General features: G+C 38.4%; 1 protein-coding gene across 3 annotated transcripts in view; it reads left to right on the forward strand.

The window, feature by feature from the left end:
- The first annotated feature begins 5,529 nt into the window (after positions 1–5,529).
- Positions 5,530–24,090, forward strand: part of LOC126266843 (ATP-dependent RNA helicase WM6) — a 29,046-nt gene continuing 10,485 nt past the window's right edge. The window contains exons 1-5 of one of the 3 annotated variants that reach the window (XM_049971411.1): positions 5,530–5,806; positions 12,874–13,090; positions 13,253–13,473; positions 20,294–20,477; positions 20,563–20,681. In XM_049971411.1, the coding sequence (XP_049827368.1) occupies positions 12,883–13,090; positions 13,253–13,473; positions 20,294–20,477; positions 20,563–20,681 (732 nt within the window). In that variant the 5' untranslated portion in view covers positions 5,530–5,806; positions 12,874–12,882. Of the gene's footprint in view, positions 5,853–12,873; positions 13,091–13,252; positions 13,474–20,293; positions 20,478–20,562; positions 20,682–24,090 lie in introns of all 3 variants that reach the window. The other 2 variants (XM_049971410.1, XR_007548936.1) reach the window with 2 other exon arrangements.

Genomic DNA, 24,090 nt, shown 5'->3' on the forward strand with positions numbered 1-24,090 from the left:
TGACCTTGACATCTCGTTCTGTCTCGTCCTGTTCTGTTCCTTTAACAGCCTGTGTGACGCGAAACTGATTGATTTAGATCATACATTATGTACAGGGTGTTTACTTCTAACATAGGATAGCTCAACTTAACCTAATGCCTTAAAATATTTAACGTACATTTGCAAAATAAAACAACATAGTATGAGTTATTTAAATACAACATGCTACAATATTTTCAGCTGATTACAGTACACACTTACATCTAATAATGGGAGTCCTCATTCTTTACATGTATGCTCCTCTATACTAAAAAATTCTATTTACTTTAAGAACCATTCAGATGTTTCTCGAATGTCCTTTCACTCATACTGTCCTGTAGACTCTTGAGGAAGATGCTTTATCAATTGTAGATGTATCGAGAACCTTTTTCAGTGGCTCTCAGTTAACCTTTATTTCTTGTACATATGAATGAACATCTGCATTTTTTCTAGTAATATATAGCCTTTGATTCATGAAATTACTGTTTCGTATGTGTAAATGGATGGAAAAGTCGATATTTTTAGATTACAGTAGGGAGCTCTGCTTGAGTCCGTTTGTGTTTTTATTCAAAATGGTCTAATGGCTTTTTTCGCAATACAAAAATTCTTTTTGTGTTATTACTGTTGGAGTTCCACCCTTCCCGTAGCGGCTGCTGTGTAAGAGCACGTGTACACCCTAACGTTTGACACCTTGCAGATTTATTGGTTATTTTTCATTTACTGTTGATACACGTAATGTAGAAGCGATAATCTGCAATAAATGGCACTAAATCCACTGCACTTCACTACATATTACTCCACTAGATTCGGTGAAACTTGGCTTTAGGATTGTGAGCACACCTTCACTTGTGCACGTTTTAAGGAGCTTCCGCCATTCACTGCTGGCATGACACAATTGCCTTACGGGTCAAAGACATACTGACCTGATGAATAATGTTCACGGTTTGTGGCGTGCACTGCTAGCCCTTATCACTCAACTACTACTTTATGTCAATGCCACCAGGTGGTTCCACACTGCAACAGACTTTTATCTACAATAGCCGTAAATCCAGCTATGTGGTAGCACGCGCCACAGATGTGCTAATTCACCCACTATGTTCTAAAATCTGATTGGACATCAGTAAATATTATAGTTATACTAAGAGATAAACATTTCTTGTGGGATTCTTAATGAGATATCGTACATAAGGTTTTGGATTTTATCTTAGAGTAATCCATTTGAGGCACTGGGAACCATAAAGCACATCATCGTCGATTGTGAGACTGTAGCATTTATTCGTCCTTCTGACATCTGTTGATCTTATGGTTTACGAGGGTCGTTTGAAAAGTCCATGCAAAGTCCGAGAGATGGCACCACTGCCTCGTATCGAGGTCATATTTTAGTAGCATCTTTGGAAAGAATTCACACCAAGTTTCAGTCATATTGGTCTATTTCTTTGTGTTTGGCATTTGTCTTTATCAAGGAAGTCGAGACATTATCAAAAAATGGACGAAGAAGAATTTTGTGTGGCGATTTAACATTACTTTATGAAAGGCAAAACATCTCAGGAGACTAAAGAGAAGCTTGATGAACATTACGGTGACTCTGCATTCTCAGTTAGAACAGTTTACAAGTTGTTTCAAAATTTTCGGAGTGACCATATGGACACAAGTGATGTTGAACGTTCTGGACGTCCTGTGGAGGTTACGACTCCAGAAATCATTGATAAAATCCATGGTATTGTGAAGGATGACAGAAGAGTTAAGGTGCGTGAGATTGCTAGTGCTGTGGGCATCTAGGCTGAATGGGTACATAATATTTTGCATAAACGTTTGGATATGAGAAAGCTATCCGCAAGATGGGTTCTGTGATTGCACACCCTTGACCAAAACCGGAATCGTGTGATATGTTGGAAGGATTGTTTGCAGCTGCTCAGGAAAAATCTGCAGGACTTTAAGCGTCGTTTCGTCAGTGTGGATGAAACACAGATGCATTACTATATTATTGAGACCAAACAACAATCTAAACAATGGGTTACCAAGGGAGAATCTGCACCAAAAAAGGCGAAGACCTGTCTTTCGGCCTGAAAGGTTATGACGACTGTCTTTTGGGATTCGCAACGGATAATCCTCATGGAGTATCTGGAAAAGAGTAAAACTATTACAGGTGCATATTATTCATCGTTATTGGACCGTTTGAAAACCGAGCTGCAAGAAAAACGCCGCCAATAGCACTGCGAGAAAGTCCTTTTCCATCACAACAATGTATCAGCACACACCTCAGCAGTTGTAGTCGCAAAATTAATGGAAATAGGAGTCCAACTCGTTTCACATCCCCCCTATTCTCCAGACTTGGCTCTTTCGGACTACTATTTGTTCCCCAATTTGAAGAAATGGCTGGTGGGACGAAGATTTTATTCAAACGAGAAGGTGATTGCACAACTAATAGCTATTTTGCAGACTTGGACAGTTCCTATTATTCAGAAGGGATCAACAAATTAGAACAGCGCTGGGCGAAGTGTATAAGTCTAAAAGGAGATTATGTCGAAAAATAAAAAGGGTTTACCCAAAACACATAAGTTGTGTAATTTTTGCACGACCTTTTTAAATGCCCCTCATATCTGAACTGTAGGCTCACATTCTACATATATTTGAACATTTAGGAAAAGCTGATTCACTGGTTTCTCTGATATTCTCATAAGTAGGGAGATCAAAGATGGTGCTTTTGGCTTTTATGGCTCTTAGCGCCTCTTCTGTATTCTAGTCAAGTGGCCTTGTTGATTGATAGTATTGCTTGAGTTTAATCATTTCTGCAAATGGCAGTTTGTGTTTGGAGTTGGACCCAAGCCCCCTCAAAAATTTGTTTTTGGGGTGGAGCCTCCCAATAATTTAAGAAAATTATTCATTATATTATGCTTTCTAAAATCACAAAATTATGTTGGAAATTTTTATTTTCCTTTTTTGATGACAGTAACCTTTTAAAATACATTCAGCAATGAGTTAAAACAAATAACTATTAGAGCACTAAGCAGGTTAACTGAAAACGATTACTGTGAATCATGATAGTGTTATGGTGCTGTGGACACACTTCGAATTTGTTCCAGTGTGCGAGCCTTCGGGTAAAGTCTGACGCTGACAGGCCAGTGCTGTGGTTGTGCTGACATCAAAAGAACTGGAGCAGAAGTGCCTGGAACCCTGTGCCTCACGTCGACTTGATGCTTTGTGACACTACGACGCCGCGGCTATATAAAGCCCACCCTACTGTTGCAGTCATTCAGTGTGGGTAGTTTCGTTCAGTGAATCCTGCAGACATGCTTAGTATTCCAAATTTAGTGTTTGGTGGACTACTTTTTATGACTATATTTTATTCGCTTACTTTCGTCTGTTAGTATATTGTGAATTAAGCTTCCAATGGATAAATGTGGCACTAAAAAGGCGCACTTCGAAGCTGACGACAGTGCAAGTCAACCTTCAACAATTATTGTGTCTCATCAATTGCTTCATCGTCTTCAGGTGAGAACTGTTCACAGCCGAAACCTGGACAACCCAGTAAGAGAACGTCATTTCAGAAGTCTTGGTTGATCAAATGTACCTGGCTAGAATATGACACATCTACTGAAAAGTTTGTTGCAAAACATGCAAAGAGGCCGATGTTAAAAATCTATTACAATTTTCTTCAAAAAAAAAAAAAGGTGATGCATTTACTTCCTTTAGAATTTTCTAACTGGAAAAATGCTTTGGAAAAGTTCCATCTTCATGAAAATACGTTTTCACATAAAGAAGGCGATCTCAAACTAAATTCTGTCACTCACCGAAGTGTGGCCTGCCTATTGAATGAACAGTTAGATAGTGATATGAAGAAAGGCCGTTTAGCTTTTGGGAGAATTTTTAGTATCATGCATTTTCGAATTCGACAAGGACTAGCAATTAGAGGGCACGAAAATGTAAAGTCAATTTTTTTTTCAATTGCTGGCACTCTGAAATAATGACATACCTGAGATAAAGATTGGCTAGGGCGATCGAGGTACAAGTAGACATCCCATGACATTCAAAACGAGATCATTGATCTACTAGGAAAGTCTGTGTTGAGAAAACTTGGCTTCAATGAAGAAGAGTGAACATTTTTCTGTTATGGTTGCCAAAACAAGTGATTCTTCGATTCACGAACAAGTGTCATTTTCTATTTGTACTGTTGATGATTCCTTAATCATCAATGAAGACTTTATTGGCTTATACGAGGCCCCCAACAATGAATCAAAAACTCTGTTTAGTATTTTAAAAGACTGTTTTGCTCGTCTTGATTTGTCAATGGATAACTTGAGAGGATACTGCTGTGATGGTGCCTTGAATATGAGAGGTTAGTTCAAAGGACTAAAAAAGTTAATTTTGGATGTAAAACCAAAAGCACGTTACATGCATTGCACTGCTTACAGTTTAGACTTGGCAGTTGTAGACAGTCTCCGCCATCTTACATCTATGAGGGATATTATGGCTTTAGCCAAGGATTTAGTAAACACCATAAGGGAATCCAACAGAACGATGGGACTTGTCAGAAGCATATGCTGGGAGAGACCAATGATCTAGCTGGTCTACAACCCATTTGCCCGACTCAATGCACTATGTGAGCTTCTAGTATGTTGAGAATATTGAAAAACTTTGAAGAACTTCTTGAGTTTTTTGAAACATTTTCTGCAGAGGAAACGCGCGACCGCTATGGTCGCAGGTTCGAATCCTGCCTCGGGCATGGATGTGTATGATGTCCTTAGGTTAGTTAGGTTTAAGTAGTTCTAAGTTCTAGGGGACTGATGACCTTAGAAGTTAAGTCCCATAGTGCTCAGAGCCATTTTAACAAAATTCCACAAAACAATTCTTCCTTTTCTTTTAGACAAGTTACGCATATTGCTATTATTATTATTGACAAGGTCTGAAGTTGTATAAATATGTTGATAGCCGTAACTGTTATACAGTAGATGCTATTAATTTCGCACTCTCATATATATCTGGATTTAAAAATTTGTGGACATCCAGAATGCGTATCTGCGAGCCGTCACTGATTTCACCAAATGGTAATTGCATACTGTGAGTATGCATGGTACAATGTACGTAGGTGTTCTTTAGTAGCACAATGTGCAAGCAGTTTCATCTCAATTATTACGGTGCTATAATTGTAAGACATTGTTGTCTCCATTGGAGTTTATTGTCATCTGTAATGCCCAAGAATTTCCTCCAATCTTGTATCATCTGTCAATATACGTATTCTGTTCAAGAAAACCATAAACATTTCTTTTTTCTGATTTATAATTAAGTCATTCTGTACGAGCCACAGCGTTCTTCGATGTGCCAAACGCGTTGTGCAGTGTTTTGAAATTCCGTTCGGTCAATACATCGACCTTACTGTTGAGTAATACGAGAACATTACGGTAGATACAACTACAATTCTACGTCAACATTTTGATATAATTTTTTATGAATGAAAGTCATGTCCATTGGGCTGACAAAAAATTTTACCTTCCTTGCTCGAAAAAATTGTTGAGTCTTCAGTGATATCATTGGTCTAAGTACAAATTACTTCCGGTCAATTTAGAAACTGTAATTCAGAATAATCTCCAGTTTCGAAGAATTTCTGTCAAATATTTATTAGTGAATATTAAAAAATATTGGGGGTTTTTACTCGTATATATTTACTTCAGCAATGCCTTTTAGATCGACGTTCACAACCAAATTTGATTGTGTGACTGATTTCCTGGCGTTACCTTCCATTTTGGCTGTAGGTGAGGTGGTACACGGGTTGAAGAAGTAGCGTGTACAAGTTAGTATTGGTATTTCTGTGTGTAGTGCTTCTGAGTTTTGAAACAGTAAGTAAAATGTAATTGTTTATAGTTGGATGAAAGTATTATATTTACTTTGTATGATGTTTACGGTTTCATTATATGAAAAAACCATGAGTTAACTCATGTTCGGTTTTTGTTGCATTAATAATATTGTACGATACGTGGGGTAGATTCTACTAAGTGCGAATTACAGCTCCAAACATTGCTCAGTAAATGTAGCATTGATTTCGATTATCACCTATATTGTAAACTAATTGGAATTACGAAATCAATAAATTACGCCATATTGTATATGTTGATTCAGAAGGATCAGTTTTCAAGTTGTGTTCTGTCTTGCAATTAGTGTTCACATTTGCTAAGTGTGGATTGTCTGAAAGTGACTTTAGTCTGTAGTTTGAAAAAGAAATGCTTCGTGCAATTTAAAAACTTGCGTTAAACTGAGGACAGGCTATTTGCATTATTATGTACTGTGTAAATAAACGGAGGAAGAATGATGAAATTATAGATAGGGACATCTGATCATTTGTGATGATTCCATCTATACTGACTTCCTTCCCGTTACGCTTAGCTTTGGTGTGGTTATGTACATCGTGGCCAATCCGTATAAGTGAAAAGATCTTAGTCCTGTTTCTTGCGGTATTATGTTAAAAATAAATCTAATCGTAGTCCATGTTTAAGTTACCGTTTGGTGTGTAATGGATTATGAGTTTACCACTTTTAACAATGTTATGGCGTAGAAAGATTATAACTTTTGCAAAATGTTCTTTTACCTGTACTTTCAGTATTGTGGAAATATTAAGCGTGCTCATTAGGTGCATTAATCTTATTCTGGATGACAGCTTACTTCAGATTGGTAGGCAATACCTGCTGAAATCCTTTGCGATACTTCCAATGTTCTGTTGCATTGAAATGGAAAATAAGATTTTTCAGTAGTAGTATATAACCAGACATTCTTGATAATTTAATTTTTTTAAGAGTTAGTGCTGCTATTGGTGATGGTTTGGTGGCTTTCAGTAGCGGTAGTATTGACTTGTTTCCACTTGTATCCTAGCAGGTAAACATTGTGTGTTGAACATTGTAGTAGTTATTGTGAATGCAGTGTCCAGTTATATATGAAACAGTTAACTATTACAGTGTTTCACAGTGTGTTGTCATAAGTACAAGTATAGATTTTATCTATTTATGTAAGATGCCACCAGTGGGTGCGGTGGGCTAGTTACCTTTGAGCCTCCCCCCATAATTTGTTTGTAGTTAGAGAGGATGGAAGTTGGATTATTTCAGCTGACAATCTTGGTAGGTTAGTGTACACAGTGTGTAAGTTGTGTAGTTTTATCATGCTAGTAGTGAACATGGTCATACCTAACTGTACAGAGCGGTTCTGGCGCTACAGTCTGGAACCGCTACGGTCGCAGGTTCGAATCCTGCCTCGGGCATGGATGTGTGTGTTATCCTTAGGCAAGTTAGGTTGAAGTAGTTCTAATGACCTCAGCAGTTGAGTCCCATAGTGCTCAGAGCCATTTGAACCTGACTGTACAGTCTACCCATACTGTGTCATTTTCGTCCAGTTTTCAAGATACTGGAAGTTAAATTTTTTCCAGTAGATTATGTTGACTGACACAGAATAGAAAGACTTTGTAACAAAGTGCCTGCAGTTTGTCCATCATAAGTTTAGCTTGTTTATTTTGCTGCCAGCACTGGCGAAAATCAGCAATAGTTGGAAGATAATCATAGACCATTGCTAGTGTTTCTGTGCCGGTAACCTATTATTTTTAACATAAGCACAAAATAGGGGTAAGGAGTCTGACCTGCCTCTTGTTCATTGCTCCTCTCCCCACAGAACCCCTAATGCTGGGTCAGAGCACGCCTCCTGTCGGTCCTGATAGCTACTGTTCGAAGGGCCAATTTATTGTAGTCAAGCAGTAGTGTAGTGTGGAGATTAGGGTTGAATGATTTCCCTTGGCTTATACAACTCTGTAAGTAACTATGGACACCTGAAATATGGCATATATACCCAAAACGGAATAACAAAAGTTATAGACTTTTCTGCGGAAAAAATGTTGGTTTGCTGTTACTAGCAACTCAGTATGGTCATGGCAACAGCAGCTAATAAGTCCAGTATAACTTCCTTTATCCATTTCCTGTTAACCTGCAGTACAGAGGTCGTTTTCCAACCTTGAAATAACTGTAACACTTTCTTAACTCACTTTACCTATCAGCTGCAGGCATTCCATTGGGTATTTTTTTAAAAGCACAAAGTAGCCTACGAAAAAATTTGCTATGGAATTTCATGCAAGCACCTAACTGTCATTCATGATCTCATTGCGGTGCATTATTGCTGATTACTGAAAGTAGATAAACAAAAATAGCTTTTGTAAGTGAACACTTGGACAGATTTTGTTTGTGATGTGTATGTGTACTGAATTGAATGTACAATGACTTGATAGTTATCCATTATGAACCATAAAAATTAATAAATTTGCTGATGATTTCATTACCTTATAAGGCTTTTAAATTGTATTGCAAAATTAATTGATCAGTATTAAGGGGAGATGGATTTGTGCCTTTTTCTCTTTATTAATGTTTAAGTGAAGGAAGAATGATGAAACTATAGATAGGGACATCTGATCTATTGTGACGAAACCTGTCTATACTGACTTCCTTCAGTCCGAAGAGCTGCTTCATGCACTTAGCCCAATCAATCACATAACGCACCTTAGTGTTCTTGCAACTCCATACACTTGTTTTCAGTAACAAAACATTGGTATAGCTATATTTGGTGTGATGAATGATGGCGATTGAATTTAGGCTTGTTCTGCAGACCTATGTCATGCATTCTCCAACAGCCAATGAGCTTTCAGCATAGTCTGAGTGCTCTGCTGCATATGCTGTAGATAATGCAAGCATTCAACATGATCATAGCTAGTTTATTTATTCCATTTTTTAATTTTTTTAAGTGAATTTTGATTCCTTTTATTGAGAGTTGTTGTTGCTGATTGTGGTGGTAAATTCTGCATAAGCAAGTGAGACATAATTAGCAGGATATACACTTTCTTCAAGCATAAAACACGCATGCGCACACCGCAACTGTCACTTGTAATTGTCAACATTGCAATCCGCGTCTGTGCCTTGACATGTGCAAATTGTAATCGTTTGTGTATTGAACTCCAGCAGCCTTCTGAGCTTAGCACTAGGAATGTAGCCACAGTGCTGCCAGTGTCGAGACTCTTCTTGGACATAAGAAAAGTAGTTGGAGGCTTAGATTTTATTAACTTCATCATACTTTTTTAAATTTTACATTTTTAATGTGGGATTCAGTGTTGAATGCAGCCAGTTTTCTAAGAAATGTATATCTCTACTACTTTACTTTGGTTTAAGTTTGTTGTACATAAATTGAGTGAATGATCCAAAGTACTATTGAATTCTTTGTGCTAAAGAAGATAGTGGACACTTAAGCTCTGCAGGTTCGAAATAAATACATTAGAGGCAGTCAAATGAAAATAGAGCACCCACCGCAACAGGATCACAGAATAGTTTTTCAAAAGTAATCACCACACATGTTAAGACATGCATCTACCGAAGGACGAGTCAATCAATTCTTGTTTCATAGCTTGCAGTCAACCACTGATGAATCCACAGGTCACCCTTTCGTGCATCTCCTTATCCAACTGAAACCTGCTGCCTGCGAAGTTCTTCAGGTCGCCAATGATGTGGAAATTAGATGGTGAAATATATGGGCTCTATGGAAGATGTGGCAGTGTTTCCCAACCAAATCACTGCAGCATAGCCTTTGTCTGATTGGCAGTTTTGGGCTGGACATTATCGTGCAACTTCGACTGCAGCGGCTCTCTGCTCATAGTTCTTTGAGTGTGGGACACTTAGAAGACTCATCAGAAAAACCATGATGTGCCATAGTCACAGTCAAAGATATGGAGAAAGACCTTGGTTTCACACAAACTATGACGTGCAAGAATGGGTGCAGTTGTGGATATATCAGTGGCCGACAATGTTTTACGAACAGGAATTTATCATCTCGTCTCCCAATGGGATAAATTTCTTAATGCAAACAAAGCACTGAAACCAAGAGCACATAAGTAAGCTCTCTCCGAAGGGTCGCATATAGTGGGTATTCTCAGCTGCATCCCCCTCCCCCCCCCCCTCCCCCAATCTCCAATTTCCCAAATCAGATTAAGGATGGACAAATAGTTACTTTCGAATATCTGAAATTTGCCTGAAGTAAACTGAATGAACTTAATTGTAAACTGCATGCATTATATACTGGTGGTGAAGTTTTAGGGTGCAAATGAAAAATGAAGGAATCCTGGTTTTGTTAATGGAAATTTATTGCAATAAGTTTTATTACAGAAAAGCTTTCCTCTGGTTCACCAGTTTTCTTAACAGCTAAAGAGACACGTGCATGTTTGTTACATGCTGTGTGAGTAGTGGTATGGCTTCTTATGTTCACATGCACATGCTCCTCTTCCAAGAGTACTCATAGTGCAAAGCTTGTGTTACTGCCATCATCACATTGCTAGAAGTGCCAATTTACAGCCTATATGTATCATTCAGCTGTTGTACCAGTCTGGTGATAAGGATGGGCCAGGGAAAAATTTTTGATGTTAGTATGTCTGAAAGATCAAGACACCATGTGGGTTCTGCAGCTGTGATGCATATGATTTAAGTTGAAGGGGGTTGTGGGAGAAAGGGAAGGAACTGATGATATCAGCTGCATCGGTACTTTATGCTGTATCAGCTGCAACAAGTGAAAATGTGTGCCTGACTACGACTCTAACCTGGGATCTCATGCATACTAGGCAGTTGCATTAACCACAGGACTACCCAGACACTGTATTTATTGCAAAAAAAGTGGATTATCTTGGCATGAGCGCTTGGAGGATATGGTTTTGGGTGGTGGTAGGTGGGAATGTGAGCATGAGAGTATAGAGGACATGGCCGGGGACTGTGGATAGGTAGTGCTGGTTGGGAATGAGTCAACTGGGGAGCCAGCAAGTTGGAGATCCTGCGTTCGAGTCCTGGTCTGGCAAATGCCGCTGATCCCGAAGTCCCTACTCTTCAATTTATGTTAATAGCACTCTGTTATGAAGTATGGTGTGTGTGTAAATTAAGAGTTCACACTAAAAGTATTGACTAGTACTTATATCCTTCAGACATCCATTGTTGGTAGAAGGCAGCTTTGATGAGTAGTGAGTGTGGACTGAGACCTTCTAACTAGAATGGTGCTCCTCATTCTGTTCCTTCTAGAAGGAATCCAGTACACCATCCTATGTCATTTCCACATCATCCTTGCCAGATTAACTCATAGTTTTTTTCATCATTACAAGCCACTCCCACATTGGTTGCAAAGCCTGGTGGAATGTTCTCTCCTTCTTGGCTCTCTGTGTTAAGCATGGTCTTCTGGATTCTTTGTCTCCAGTGTTGGTGGCTGACTCATGAACAGTTGAACTCACTTTGTTTTCTCTGAGAATATGGCTTTTATTCTCATATATATTGTTTCAAACTCCTTTTCATGGTGTCTCCTGGGGCTGAGTGGGTGCTGTTCCCATCTATTTAAAAACGTTGTAATAATTCAGGGCTGGGAGGATGTGGGAGGGATGGACATCGTTGCATGCAGAGCCTTGTGGAGACTCACCTGGCCCCAGCCACCTACAGAATGGGTTATTTATTCTCCCACTTTGTGTTATTGTCTGTCCAATGATTACCATTGTGTGTTTAGTTTTGTAACTTCAGCTATTGAGAATCTCTTGAATAGAAAGGATTTTTTCCTCTGTAACTATTTATCCGCCCTTAATCCGATTTAGGAAAGGGGGGGGCAGCAGTGTTGCAGCTGAGGATTACCACTACGTACGACCCTTGGGAGACAGCTTGTGTGCTCTTGGTTTCATTATTTCATTGTATTTATGGCTGTTAACACTAACTCCAGATCGATTATTATTTGACTGGAGAACTGATGGCCTCAATGTTTAGCCCCTTAACCTCCAACAAATCATATAATTAGCTGAAGGAAGAATGATGAAATTATAGATAGGGACATCTGATTATTTTTGATGAGTCCTGTCTATTCTGACTTCCTACTTTGTTACCAATGGGGTGAGATTAAATATGATAATATTACAATGGAAGAATATTGTGTGAAAACTTATCTGAAGCCGTTTCTTTACTTGTTCATAACCTTGAGTTCTCTTTTGGTGATATCAATTATTGCTACTGCAAAGCAGTAGTAAGTTTTTAGATTTTTCAGATTTTCCAATTTTGTGCAGGTGCCCTTTGAAACAATTTTACTTCTGAGCAAGGAAAAACACACTTGTGTCCCACTTGAGCAGGCTGTCCCAGCTTAAATATCTGCATGTGAAAAGCCAGGCACTTGCAGGCAGAGGTGTGGAAACAGCTTATGTGCATTCAGTCAGGCAACGAGCCTGTGCTACTTTGTGTTAGTTTTCTTGAGCCAAGTGATTGCAGCCATGATGGGTGAAGGATTTGTAAATGCAGTAGAATGAGGTTTGAACAATGTGCACTGCCCAGCAGGTAACCCATGTACTACATGTCTGCACACTCTGTGAGCAGCTGATGTCCATCCCCATTGGAAAGTGGTGGAAGAGCCTGCACTGTGTTGATCAGAAACCTTGACACTGAGAAGCACCAAGAATTTCATATTATCACTTGCTTGAACTGTAGGCCAAGACATGGAAAAGGGGGGCTGCTCATTGTTTACAGTGAAACTTCTAGAAACAACAGGGCTGCTAATTTTAGACAAACAGTCAGCACAATACACTATCAGTGCGGATGCATAAATTCATACTCCCGTCCTCTCTCTCTCTCTCTCTCGTTTGTGTCCTAACTTTCCAAATAGAAGCACAAGTTGTGTGTTTGTTATGAAATTAGAATTTTTTAGATGTCTGCCACTTGAGGGCAGTACCTTCTTCTTCCTCCTCGTTAAAGCTCTTTGTTTACAGCTAGAAGAATATATAAAGAAACCTTCAATTTCTGTTTGAACTTGCATTACTGAACCTTAACATTTTAAAAATTTCAGCATTTTAACATGGCTGATAATGATGACCTTTTGGACTATGAAGATGAGGAGCAGCCTGAACAGACTATTGTGGAAGGATCAGGTGATACTCAGCCATCCAAGAAGGAAGTGAAGGGAACATATGTGTCAATTCACAGTTCTGGATTCAGAGATTTCCTGCTGAAACCAGAGATTTTGAGAGCAATTGTAGATTGTGGTTTTGAACATCCGTCAGAGGGTAAATTTATACTAATGTCACATTCATTCTTTGAACACCTATGATGACAATTATATCCATTGATTTCATGATTTTGAACTCTCTCACTGATGCCTATATGTACTTTCAAGAACTGTGTAATTACCCATGAAAAATATTGATGAATATGTTGTTTTATTTCAGTGCAGCATGAGTGCATTCCACAGGCTGTACTTGGGATGGATATTTTATGCCAAGCAAAATCTGGAATGGGGAAAACAGCTGTATTTGTCTTGGCAACTTTGCAGCAACTGGAACCAACAGAAAATCAAGTATATGTTTTGGTCATGTGTCACACTCGAGAACTGGCCTTCCAGATCAGCAAAGAGTATGAACGCTTTTCAAAGTACATGCCACAAACAAAGGTTAGTAATGTGTTTCTTACACTATATGCCATAAATTAATAGTCAACTATTTCATGTGTATTTATATGTTTTTCGTTTAGGAAGTTATTTATGATGATGCAAAAGCTATAAAAGATGCTCCTTGTCCACATCTATGTCTATACTCTGTGATCCACCTTGCGGTGTGTGGTGGATTGTACATGGGGCACCATTATTGCTTCGCTCCTTCCTGTTCAGCTTGCAAATGGTGCATGGAAAGGATGGCAGATTCCCTGTGTAGTGCCTCCCACTTCAAGGGGAAGCAAATAGTGACTGACAAAGATAATTGTTTCAGTTTGTCTTTTATGTCATAAATACTTCCAGCTTTTAAATTGTAATCCAACACAGATGAAATAAACAGTGTACACTGTGTCTTTGAGTAATGTTTTTTAGCTGAGTGTAGTCTCGTGTAGGATTGATATTTGCTCCCATAATATGCAGCTCTACTGTTTCCAAATTACTTCACTGTGCATAACTTGAGTTCAGTGAATCCTCATTAATTTGGACCAAATGAGACTTAAAAGATCACTCAGATTATTGAAAATCTGGACAATGTTAAAATACAGAAGAAAAATGAGAATGTGTCTGTTAAATCACACAAACGCACACAGTCAAATATATTTACATGTATATACACCAAATATGGAGTATTTTCACATAACTATTGAGGAGATACTGGAGAAACCTGCTGAACTTCATGCACTGAACTAGACAGTAAATTGCATTTTAGTCAGATCCATATTTTTTATGTAAAACACAATCGCACAAGGGTTTCATGAGCATTAATTTGGCTGAAGTTCTGTCCTTCTGCTGTTCCAAATGAGCCATTGTTTTGTGTAACGGTTATTGCCTCTGTAAGAGTCATATCATCTAGTAATTGTTAACATCACTATATAATCAAAAACTTCACTGCTGTCATTGTCTGCAGATGAACAAACTGTGATAATTTTCCATCGGGAATCATCGGTTTGAAAGAAATTTGTTCAAATTTCCTTGTGGCTATTCTTCCAATCTGACACAGGTCATGTATGTGTCAATGGCCTTGCCTAGTTGAGCACATTGGTTTCTGTGAGATCAGCAAAGTTGGGCAACACTGGGCATGGTTGGCTTTTTGGGGTGGGTAAGTGCCCAAGTGTGTCATGCACTGCTGGCAATTTTTGCTATGCCTTTATTGTGAATGGAAGGAGTGGTAGAAGAGAGGAGTGAACAACATTACAGTACTGGGTTTTACCCTCTCTCTCTTCAGTCATCAGCAATCAGAGCAAACATGATACACCACACTACACTGCACTGCACTGCACTTCTCATTGTAATCATTACACCTGTCACATACACTTACATCACAAATCTCATGCTTCATGAAGGAACGGTAATTGTGTGTGTGTGTGTGTGTGTGTGTGTGTGTGTGTGTGTGTGTGTGTGTGTGTGTGTGTGTGTGTGGGATTGGGGTCCTCGTAGCCAATCATGCCATACGACTTTAGATTTCACTGTTTATGTTGTAACAACAAAATCGGCAACAGTTTTTTCCTACTATTCTCCTTGATCAATTCCATGCACTGTACTTAACTCTTTGTTCATGGGCACTGGCACCTTTTTTCCTCATTTGTTTTTACATTTGCAACAAATGGGGAAATGTTATGTGATTTGCTGAATTAAAATTTGTTAATTGTCATTGGTTGCTTGCATTATTGCTTCCAGAATATCAAATTCTGTAGAGCCACTTTATTTAATTATAAAAGGAAAATAAATAAATGTGGATAAAAAGGAGATCCCGTTAAATGAGGCTGCACTGTACACATTTCTGAGAATTAATGTTTGAACTCTGGGATAAAAATACAAACATCTGGATAGGAATACTGTTGTAATGTACTGTGATAAAGGTTTTGGAAAGAAGTCTCATTGGGAAATGACATTTGAATAATGGAATTTCAGTTTACAGGCTTCTGTTAAGTGAATATTGGTCAGTTCATTGGAATGGCTTGTAGTTTCACTGAAGTGAATTAATAGACAAACTGTTAACTTGGATTTTTATTTTGCTGTTTAAAAGTCAGATTTGTGTATAAAATATGAGAGGTTTGATTTGAAAAGTGCAGCAGTTATTCGTAGTTTCTTTTCCTGCAGTCATGGACACAGAAAACAGTAACCACCGTGTCTCTTTCTTTCCATTTGTACATTCCTTAAGCAACATCATGAAGATAAAAGGTTGTATTTGACGTGTGAGAATGACTGAATCCACAATTTTTATGATCATGGACATTGTGCACAGTGTGTGCATTGCAAATTAGTCCTAAACTCCAGGCATATGGCAAGTTCTTCAAAATGTAAGAGCAATCTTTCTTGTGCTGTAATATGCCTGTGGTTTAGCATCTATTGGGAGATGTAGGTTAAATGAATATGACACACTGATAAATGCATCTTTTATTAATCCCGTTTAAGGAAACCATGTTCAAGAAGTAGATGATAACTTTCATGGTAATACCATATGTGTGGTTAAAAGGGGACCAAGGAGGATTCAAAGGGACATTATCTGTGATATTAATTTTGTAGCTTGGCGTCTCAAACTTTCAGTATGGGCTAGGTCCCAGAAAATAAACTTTATTTCTGTAACTGTTTGCAGAGCTGATTGTTGCAGGTAGTACAGTAATCAGAGGGTGGTACTGAGTTGTGTGTATAATGGAGAATGTTTAATTCTAGATTCATTGGACTTTTCAGAGATATACATTTTTTGTCCATTTTAGACCTTTAGTGTTCATTTTTAGTGCTATCCCTGATTAAATTGTAGGCTGTTTGGACATAAGTTTGTACAGATTTTAAGTAGAATAATAAATAACATTAGCAGTAAATTGAATATGTTTAAAGTGCACACTGGGAAGCAGTAAATCAGCAGAATAATTTTGAAGTACATCAAGGTACAGCAGAGTCTCGGTTAATCCGGACGTTCGGTTAATCCGGATGTGAAAAATGTTAGTCTAATTATGGTATACATACACACTATTATATTTTAACAATACAGTAAAAATGTATTAGAAAAATTGGCAAGAAAACATTACGTTTAAACAATAAAAGAAAAGCTGTCAAACTTACTATAATACTGGAGACAATTTATCCTTGCTTTTTAGATGACAAAAACTCAGTCATTGTTTTATGGTGTAATGAATACAGACTGTTCTATGACACACACTTGTGCCATCATCTCATAAACATCAAATCAGCAGGTGTAGCAGTGGGCTGTTGCTCCAAATAACGTAACTGAGGTCAAGGGCTTCTGCTGTGTCACTGGATGGCATCAGCTCTCCTCTGTCGCTTTCAGGCTCATTGTCACTTCCCGTCACAGCAATCCACTTCTTCCTGGTCTAGAGTCACAGCAGCAACTAAATTGGCGTCAGCAAGGTTCTCCACATGTGGCCCATGTGCTGCCATCCAATCATCTACATCTGTCACTAGCTTCTTCACATCCAGGGATTGTCTGTGTCATTCATAGTAGATTTTCCTCTTCATTTTCAACTAGGTTGTCCTGAAATTCAAGAGATGTCCACAGTTTTTTCCACAATCTTCTCAGAGTATTTTCTGAAATATTCTGCCATGCCTCAGTGGCCCAATAAACAACATCCTTCATATTGGGCTTTTTTATTTTGTCCACTAAAGGAATGCTAACATCTTGGATCAGCATTCTTAAAAGTTGTTTTCTGTAAATCCGTTTTTATGTTTGCAGTACGCCCTGGTCCACCAGCTGTAGAAGTGGTGTAACATTCAGCGACAAAAACTTCGCGACAATTTCTCCATGACATAGTTCCTCACTGCTGGGGTGAGATGGCGCATTATCAAGCAAAAGGATTGCACGGGGGGACAAATGATTTTCCTTAGAAAACTGACGAACAGAGGGAACAAACTGAGCATGAAACATTCTTTGAACAGCTTACCATCCAGCCATGCATTTTTCTGGTTGCGATAATATACGGGCAGGAAATTCATGTTGCACTTTCTAAAAGGTTTGGGCCTAGCAGATTTGACGATCAGCATTAAAGGCAGCTTGTGATTACTAGTAGCGTTGCTGCATGCTAATAGTCACACAATCTTTGCACATTTTAAAACCAGAAGCATGATGTTCTGCTTTTGATGCCAGGCTTTTTTTTTTACATTGCCCTAAAATTAAGGCCAGTCTCATCAGCGTTATAAATATGTTGGGATAAATACTTTCCCTCTCATCATTTTTTCAAACTCGCCCAAGTATTCCTTCAATGCATCATGGTCAGAAGAAAGCGTCCCGTACTCGCAGTAAAAGTCTCATCACCATTCATTAACTTGTTCAGGTAAACAGACTGCCCTCAGACACTACAAATTTCTCAACAATGCACAAGGGCAGGTAGTGAGAGTGAGCCATTGTTCCCACACTTGTTCCCATTTGCTTTAGATAGTGTCTGTGACAGCAACATCAAACTTGGTGACGCATTGATGTCAAATGCAATTGTCAAAATATCTTTTATTTTTGCTGGAGGACAGTTCTCATACCTGTGCATGTTGTACATTGAGTGTTTGTCCTACTGCTTTAGCAGTAGAAAGTGTACCTGGGAGCTGGGAGGTCGTAGGATCAATTTCCAATTGGACCATGAACTTATCAGTCTGCATTTTAACATAACCTTACCATTTACATGCTTCCAGCATATGTCTTTTCAAGAGTAGAACCCTTTAAATATCTCATTAGGATACTTACGTGCTGAAATGAAGTTCTGAGATTACCTGTTTCACTACTGTGGGTGCGTATACATGTCCTGTTGTGTTGCTGCTCAGTTGTTTTGTAAGGATGTACTTGTTCCGCTTGGGTTTTCCTACAGTGCTATGGGCGTCTGAATGCATCCTGAGTCACTGACCTCTCGCTGCTGAGGATAAGTCACTTCCGTATCTCAGGAATTATCTCACATGATAAGTGATGTGCAAGGACGTGAATGGACGTGTCGTGCACAACTGTCCTTTAGATATAAAACTAAAAACTCAAGAATGAAAAAGTTATTGTTCTGCCCTCAATTTTAAATGAAATTTCTAATATAATATCTACATTTCATTCATTGCAGTGTGTGAGCTAAAATCAACTTTACGCTATGTGTTTTTGCTGCTGCGAACGCTTTAAAATTTAGTACAATGTTTTAATAATTTGATGCAGTGCTGGAAATATGATGGATAGTGAACAGGAAAATCAGTTCTTAAAGTGAACATACCATACGGTGTGTGTTTTTTCACATAATACAAGGTGTGCAACTTTGCTTCCACCATTTTTTCCCCAACATTTATTTTCCATCGCTAGCCACTACTTTTTCCAATCTTTCTGGCAGTGTATGAATCCTGTGTCGAAAAAAATTGTTCATCTTTTGAAGTGATCAATGAATCAATCCAATTTGTGACTTGTTCACGAGATCTGAGGTGTTTGTCAGCCATGCCATGCACCATTGATCTAAACAGGTGATAGTCAGAGGGAGCAATGTATGGAGAATATGGCGGGCGGGTGGTGTAGCACTTTCCATTTTAATGTCCCCAAGTACGTTTTGACCTCTTTTACAACATGGGGTTGAGATTGTCATGCTGCAAAATCAGTTTATTGTGCCTCTTGCTGTATTGTGGTCGCTGGTCTTGTAATGCTGTGTTCAAGCACATTAATTGTGTTCAATAACAAACACCTGTGATTGTTTCACATGGTTTTAACAGCTCGTAGTACATGACGCCGACCTGGTCTCACCCAATGCAGAGCATGATCTTGGAGCTGCGATATTCCCATGATTTTTTGCATTTAGGGTTGGTTTCAGCTCATACGGGATCCAAGTTCCTTCTTTCTGAATCATGCCCATATCCTTGAGATGTTTTGAAATGGCTTGCTGTGTCACTCCCACTAATCGTGCAAATTCTACTTGAGTTTGACGCAAGTCTTCACTCAGCAATGTCTCCAATTCTGCATCTTCGAAAACTTTCTCTCTTCCACCACTATGTCAGAGTATGACGTTAAAATCACCTTTCTTGAAGCGTTGAAACCACTCACGAGACGTTCTTTCACTAATAGTGCCCTTACCATATGTACTTAAGAGCATTCAATGGGACTCAGCTGCTGATTTCTTCATGTTGAAACAAAACGGTAACACCTCCCACAAATGATGAGAATTAGGCTCGTAAACTGACATATTCAATCAAGGCAGTATCTCGTCTCTATGAAAGTGCTCAGTAACACACAGTATTATAGTGTTCTGTAAATCAGACTGTAAATCATTGTTAAGTTTGTGTACTTTGTTTTTAACGGACTGGACATTTTGACAAGCAATATACAGTTCAGAGCAAATTACTGTGCTGTTCATTCACCTCAGTGTGGAACATTCTATTTTCTGCATACTCAGTGAAGAAATCTCTAAGCTACTTGAGATACTTTTAAGCTAGGGGAGCCTATTTTGTCACAGTTTATCCTAAAATGACCTACTTTTCCTACCCATGACAATAGGTGTTTGACCATGTATGGCACCACACCCACCTGCTTTTCTTCAACTAATCAACCTCCCTGTCCGTCTTGTTGAGGTGAATCCTAGAGTTGCTTTGACAGTGCACAAATGCTTTATGTACTTCTGTCCTGCTTTCTTCAAACATATTCAGTTTGTGTACTTGTACTGCCACTTTTAAAATCAACGTAATTACTGTTAAAGTTTCAAAATTAGTTTGTTACTATGAAAATTATTATTGAAATACCTGTTTCATAGCTGTTGGTGCCCATCAGATTCTTGTAGCAGTGCTTGTGTATGATAAATCAAGGTGTTCTATGTTATCATTTCAGGTTGGTGTGTTTTTCGGTGGCCTTCCTATTCAAAAGGATGAGGCAGAATTGAAGAACAATGTTCCACACATAGTTGTAGGAACTCCTGGACGTATTTTGGCATTAGTTCGTTCAAAGAAGCTAAACTTGAAACATCTGAAGCACTTCATTCTTGATGAATGTGATAAAATGCTTGAATTACTTGGTACGAAGTTATTATTGGATACTTTTAAATTGAACATCATTAATTCTGTGTATTACCATATTTTTATTTATTTATTTATTTTCAGATATGAGGAGAGATGTCCAAGAGATCTTTCGCAACACTCCTCATGGGAAACAAGTTATGATGTTCAGCGCAACGTTAAGCAAGGAGATACGGCCAGTGTGCAAGAAATTTATGCAAGATGTAATTTACAATCAATTTATAACTTAGGAATAGAATTCTTATATCACGGGTGGCACTTAGATACAAGAGGTGTTTACTTGTTTAGGGAACACAGTTAAGTCTAGTAGGTGCTCTCACTCTCAGGAATGCTCCAGTTCTTCCGTGGTTGCCTCATCCTATGTATACCCACTGTTTATGACAGCAGAAGGGGTTGTGATTCAAAAGTTCAAATAATTAGCACATCAACGATAAATTCTTCGGTGTTGTCACTTATTTTAGTTATGGGCAGCTGATTAATATTGGGGATGTAGGCCTCAAGAACAGAAGAGACCAAGTTGAGAAGAAAGAAGATTGCAAGAAAGAAGTTTCAAGAAAAGAAGATCTTGGGTTTAAGGGAAGAGTTGGGGAAATTTATTATTATTGGTAATGCTGCACTCTTTTTTTGGGCTACTACAGCATGATACGGGGTTGGGCTGTCACATTACAGAAGATGTAATGACATCATTGGGAAGATGATGTACATCCAATACTGTGGAGCCCACATGTGGCAACATTTCTTCGGCACGAGAGGACCTGTTGTCCACCTGCCACTTGTTCATCTAACCGTATGTAAAATTTCCTGATTGATTGCTCTGAAAACATCTGAATTCAGGTTTTGTGATAGTTCTTTTAAGATACCTTGCTTTGGGCTCAGCAAAATCATTGTGTTCATTGCAAACCTAATTTGGTATTATAGATTTCAGCACTTGTTGTATTAATGTATGCAAATTGAAGAAGAAAATTATCTCCTGGTGGGAGAAATTTGAGGATAAGTCACCTCTGCTTGAAGACAGTAATCATACAAAATACAATAATTTTTTTGTCATTGTATTGTATTGATAGACATGTTCATTTTTGTCAGTGGTTTCTTACAAATTCACATTGAGTCAGCATAATGTGTATTAATTGGGATAATAATGGTTGAAGTTTTGTTGAATTTGATCTCAACATCTTCATTATTTACATCAAGCTGTCCTTTGCCGATTTATGATACATTTTGGGGTTTGAAATGTAAAAGGAAAATGAAATGTGTGTGCCGTGGCTATCGTGCTTTCAAATGTGCATTTTTCTCTCTTAGTTGTACTTACTCTTTGGTTTTACTCCCACCTGTCCAATAGTTAAGACTGTTGTAGCTGTTTAAACGTTTTGGTTCACACTAATAGTTCAGTGTTAGTTGAGAGGGTTGTATAATTAGATGCATTAAACCATCTTGACAACAATCTAGTTCTAAAAGAAAAAATAAAGGTACTGGTGGTTATAATTAAATTGGAAGTTTTCCAACAGCTGCAGCACAGGTTGTGGGCAACAGATGACGCTTAAACATCATAGGTATGTTCAGTAATTGGTGTGTTTGCTGAACATAATAAGTTTCACTTTCTACTGTCAGTGGAAGTATGACACTGTAAGCAGTCACAGTGTGGTGTGTATACAGGAATATGGGGGAAAGATCAAACCCATGATAACGCTGGTTGTTACAGGGTTATTAGGGTGTGGCCATGAGTTGCAACATGTGTTCTGTATGGTCTCCCACCTCAGATATGTGCTGCTTCCGTGATCGATAAGTTGTCATATGCTACTGTTCAGATCAGGAAGAGCCTGAATTCATTTCTGATATGTGTGGTCTTTCACATATTACCACAAACTGTCACATGGATTCAGGTTGGGGGATCCGTAGGGCCACACATCTTGAAATTGGCTAGATATATACAGTTATTACCAAAGGTAGTGTTGTGGAAACGCGTTCTTGCAAAGCTAGAATTGTGTGTAGCAGGAGGTGGTTCATATAACGTATGTGTTCATGGCACTATGCAGAGTAAAAAGTGAATTGTTTGCCCAAAGAATATTCTCCAACTGAATGTCATCGATTTCTTGTCAAAACACAAAGGCCTGTGTTGTAGCCTATCTTGGGGCTTTGTCTGATGCGCATCCTGAATCTTGTAGGGGTACCAGTGGAAAATGTGTTGCAAAATCTTTTGAACTCTTAATGAGGGGAGAAAGAATTCTGATAACACGGGTCAAGCACTAGGTGCAGAATGAGGCATGTGCTGCACGGTCGCTCTTAGTTACAGCAACTTCAACAACTGTCATTTGAATGGGCCACCGCTCTCTTCCTACTTCACAGTCTGATGAAACAGCTTTACCAGCAGTGCATTGAGTTTCTTGTCAATAAGCATTATGTTTCGTATAGAAAACTTCTTAAACTTTTACACCAACACTCAGTCTGCAAAACAAATCAATACGTAACCAGCAGACAAACAGCATACTGACATCAAAATAGGAAACATCTCACATTATTTTTATTTCTTCTTTTTTTCCAGCATACCCTGTGAGAGAAGTGCTTAATGAACATACCTAAGATTTTTCAGGGCTCTGTGTGTGTGTGTGTGTGTGTGTGTGTGTGTGTGTGTGTGTGTGTGTGTGTGTGTGTGTGTGTGAGAGAGAGAGAGAGAGAGATAGATTAATTACAGCTGTGTCGCACTGTTCATGACCAATCTCAAATATAGCCCATAGCCCTCCTTTATTTTGTCCTTGAACTTCATCCAGAAGTGTCTCACATACTGTGGTATTTTTTTCTTTTTTTAACATCAATATTTAAATTTGTCATGATCAGTGATATCCTTAAATTTCTGCACAATCCACCGTATTCTCTCATTTGTATGTTCTTAATAGTGTTCACCTTGTAGTTATATGTACTTCTTTTTCCATAGCACAGAATGCAAATAATTTAAAAATAAGTCACATTCCATACGATTGAAGAAGAGTGTGAGTACGGATTTCTAAAAACTTAAATATTGGGATTATGAGGAATATTTTATTAGCACAATGCATTTCAGCAGCATGCTGCCATCGTCAGGTACATTATACAATATATAATTAGCTGATAGGTTATGTACATCAGCTTTGTGTGCCAGTGGGGTTAAGAATCGATATATAAACTGGCATATAAGGATAAATCTGTTACTGGGTGTGCATTATGTGAGTAGCATGATAAGGAAATATGTATTAATATGTTTACTTACATTTTTGTTTGAGATTTAATTTTCTGGCACACAGAAATCGCCAACAAAAATGTAAGTAAATTTATTAATATATATTACCTAATCATGCTATTCACATAATTCACACACTGTAACAGATTTATCCTTTCACACAGGTTTATTTTTCAATTCTTAACCCCACTGGCACACACAGCTACCGTATTTACTCGAATCTAAGCCGCAACTTTTTTCTGGTTTTTGTAATCCAAAAAACCGCCTGCGGCTTAGAATCAAGTGCAAAGCAAGCGGAAGTTATGAAAAATGTTGATAGGTGCCGCCACAATTAACTTCTGCCGTCGAATATATGTAGGGCTATACAGGCATGCTTTGTAGGCACAAAGATAAATACTGGC

This window comes from Schistocerca gregaria, chromosome 4 (assembly GCF_023897955.1).
Source record: "Schistocerca gregaria isolate iqSchGreg1 chromosome 4, iqSchGreg1.2, whole genome shotgun sequence".
Lineage (NCBI taxonomy): Eukaryota > Metazoa > Arthropoda > Insecta > Orthoptera > Acrididae > Schistocerca > Schistocerca gregaria.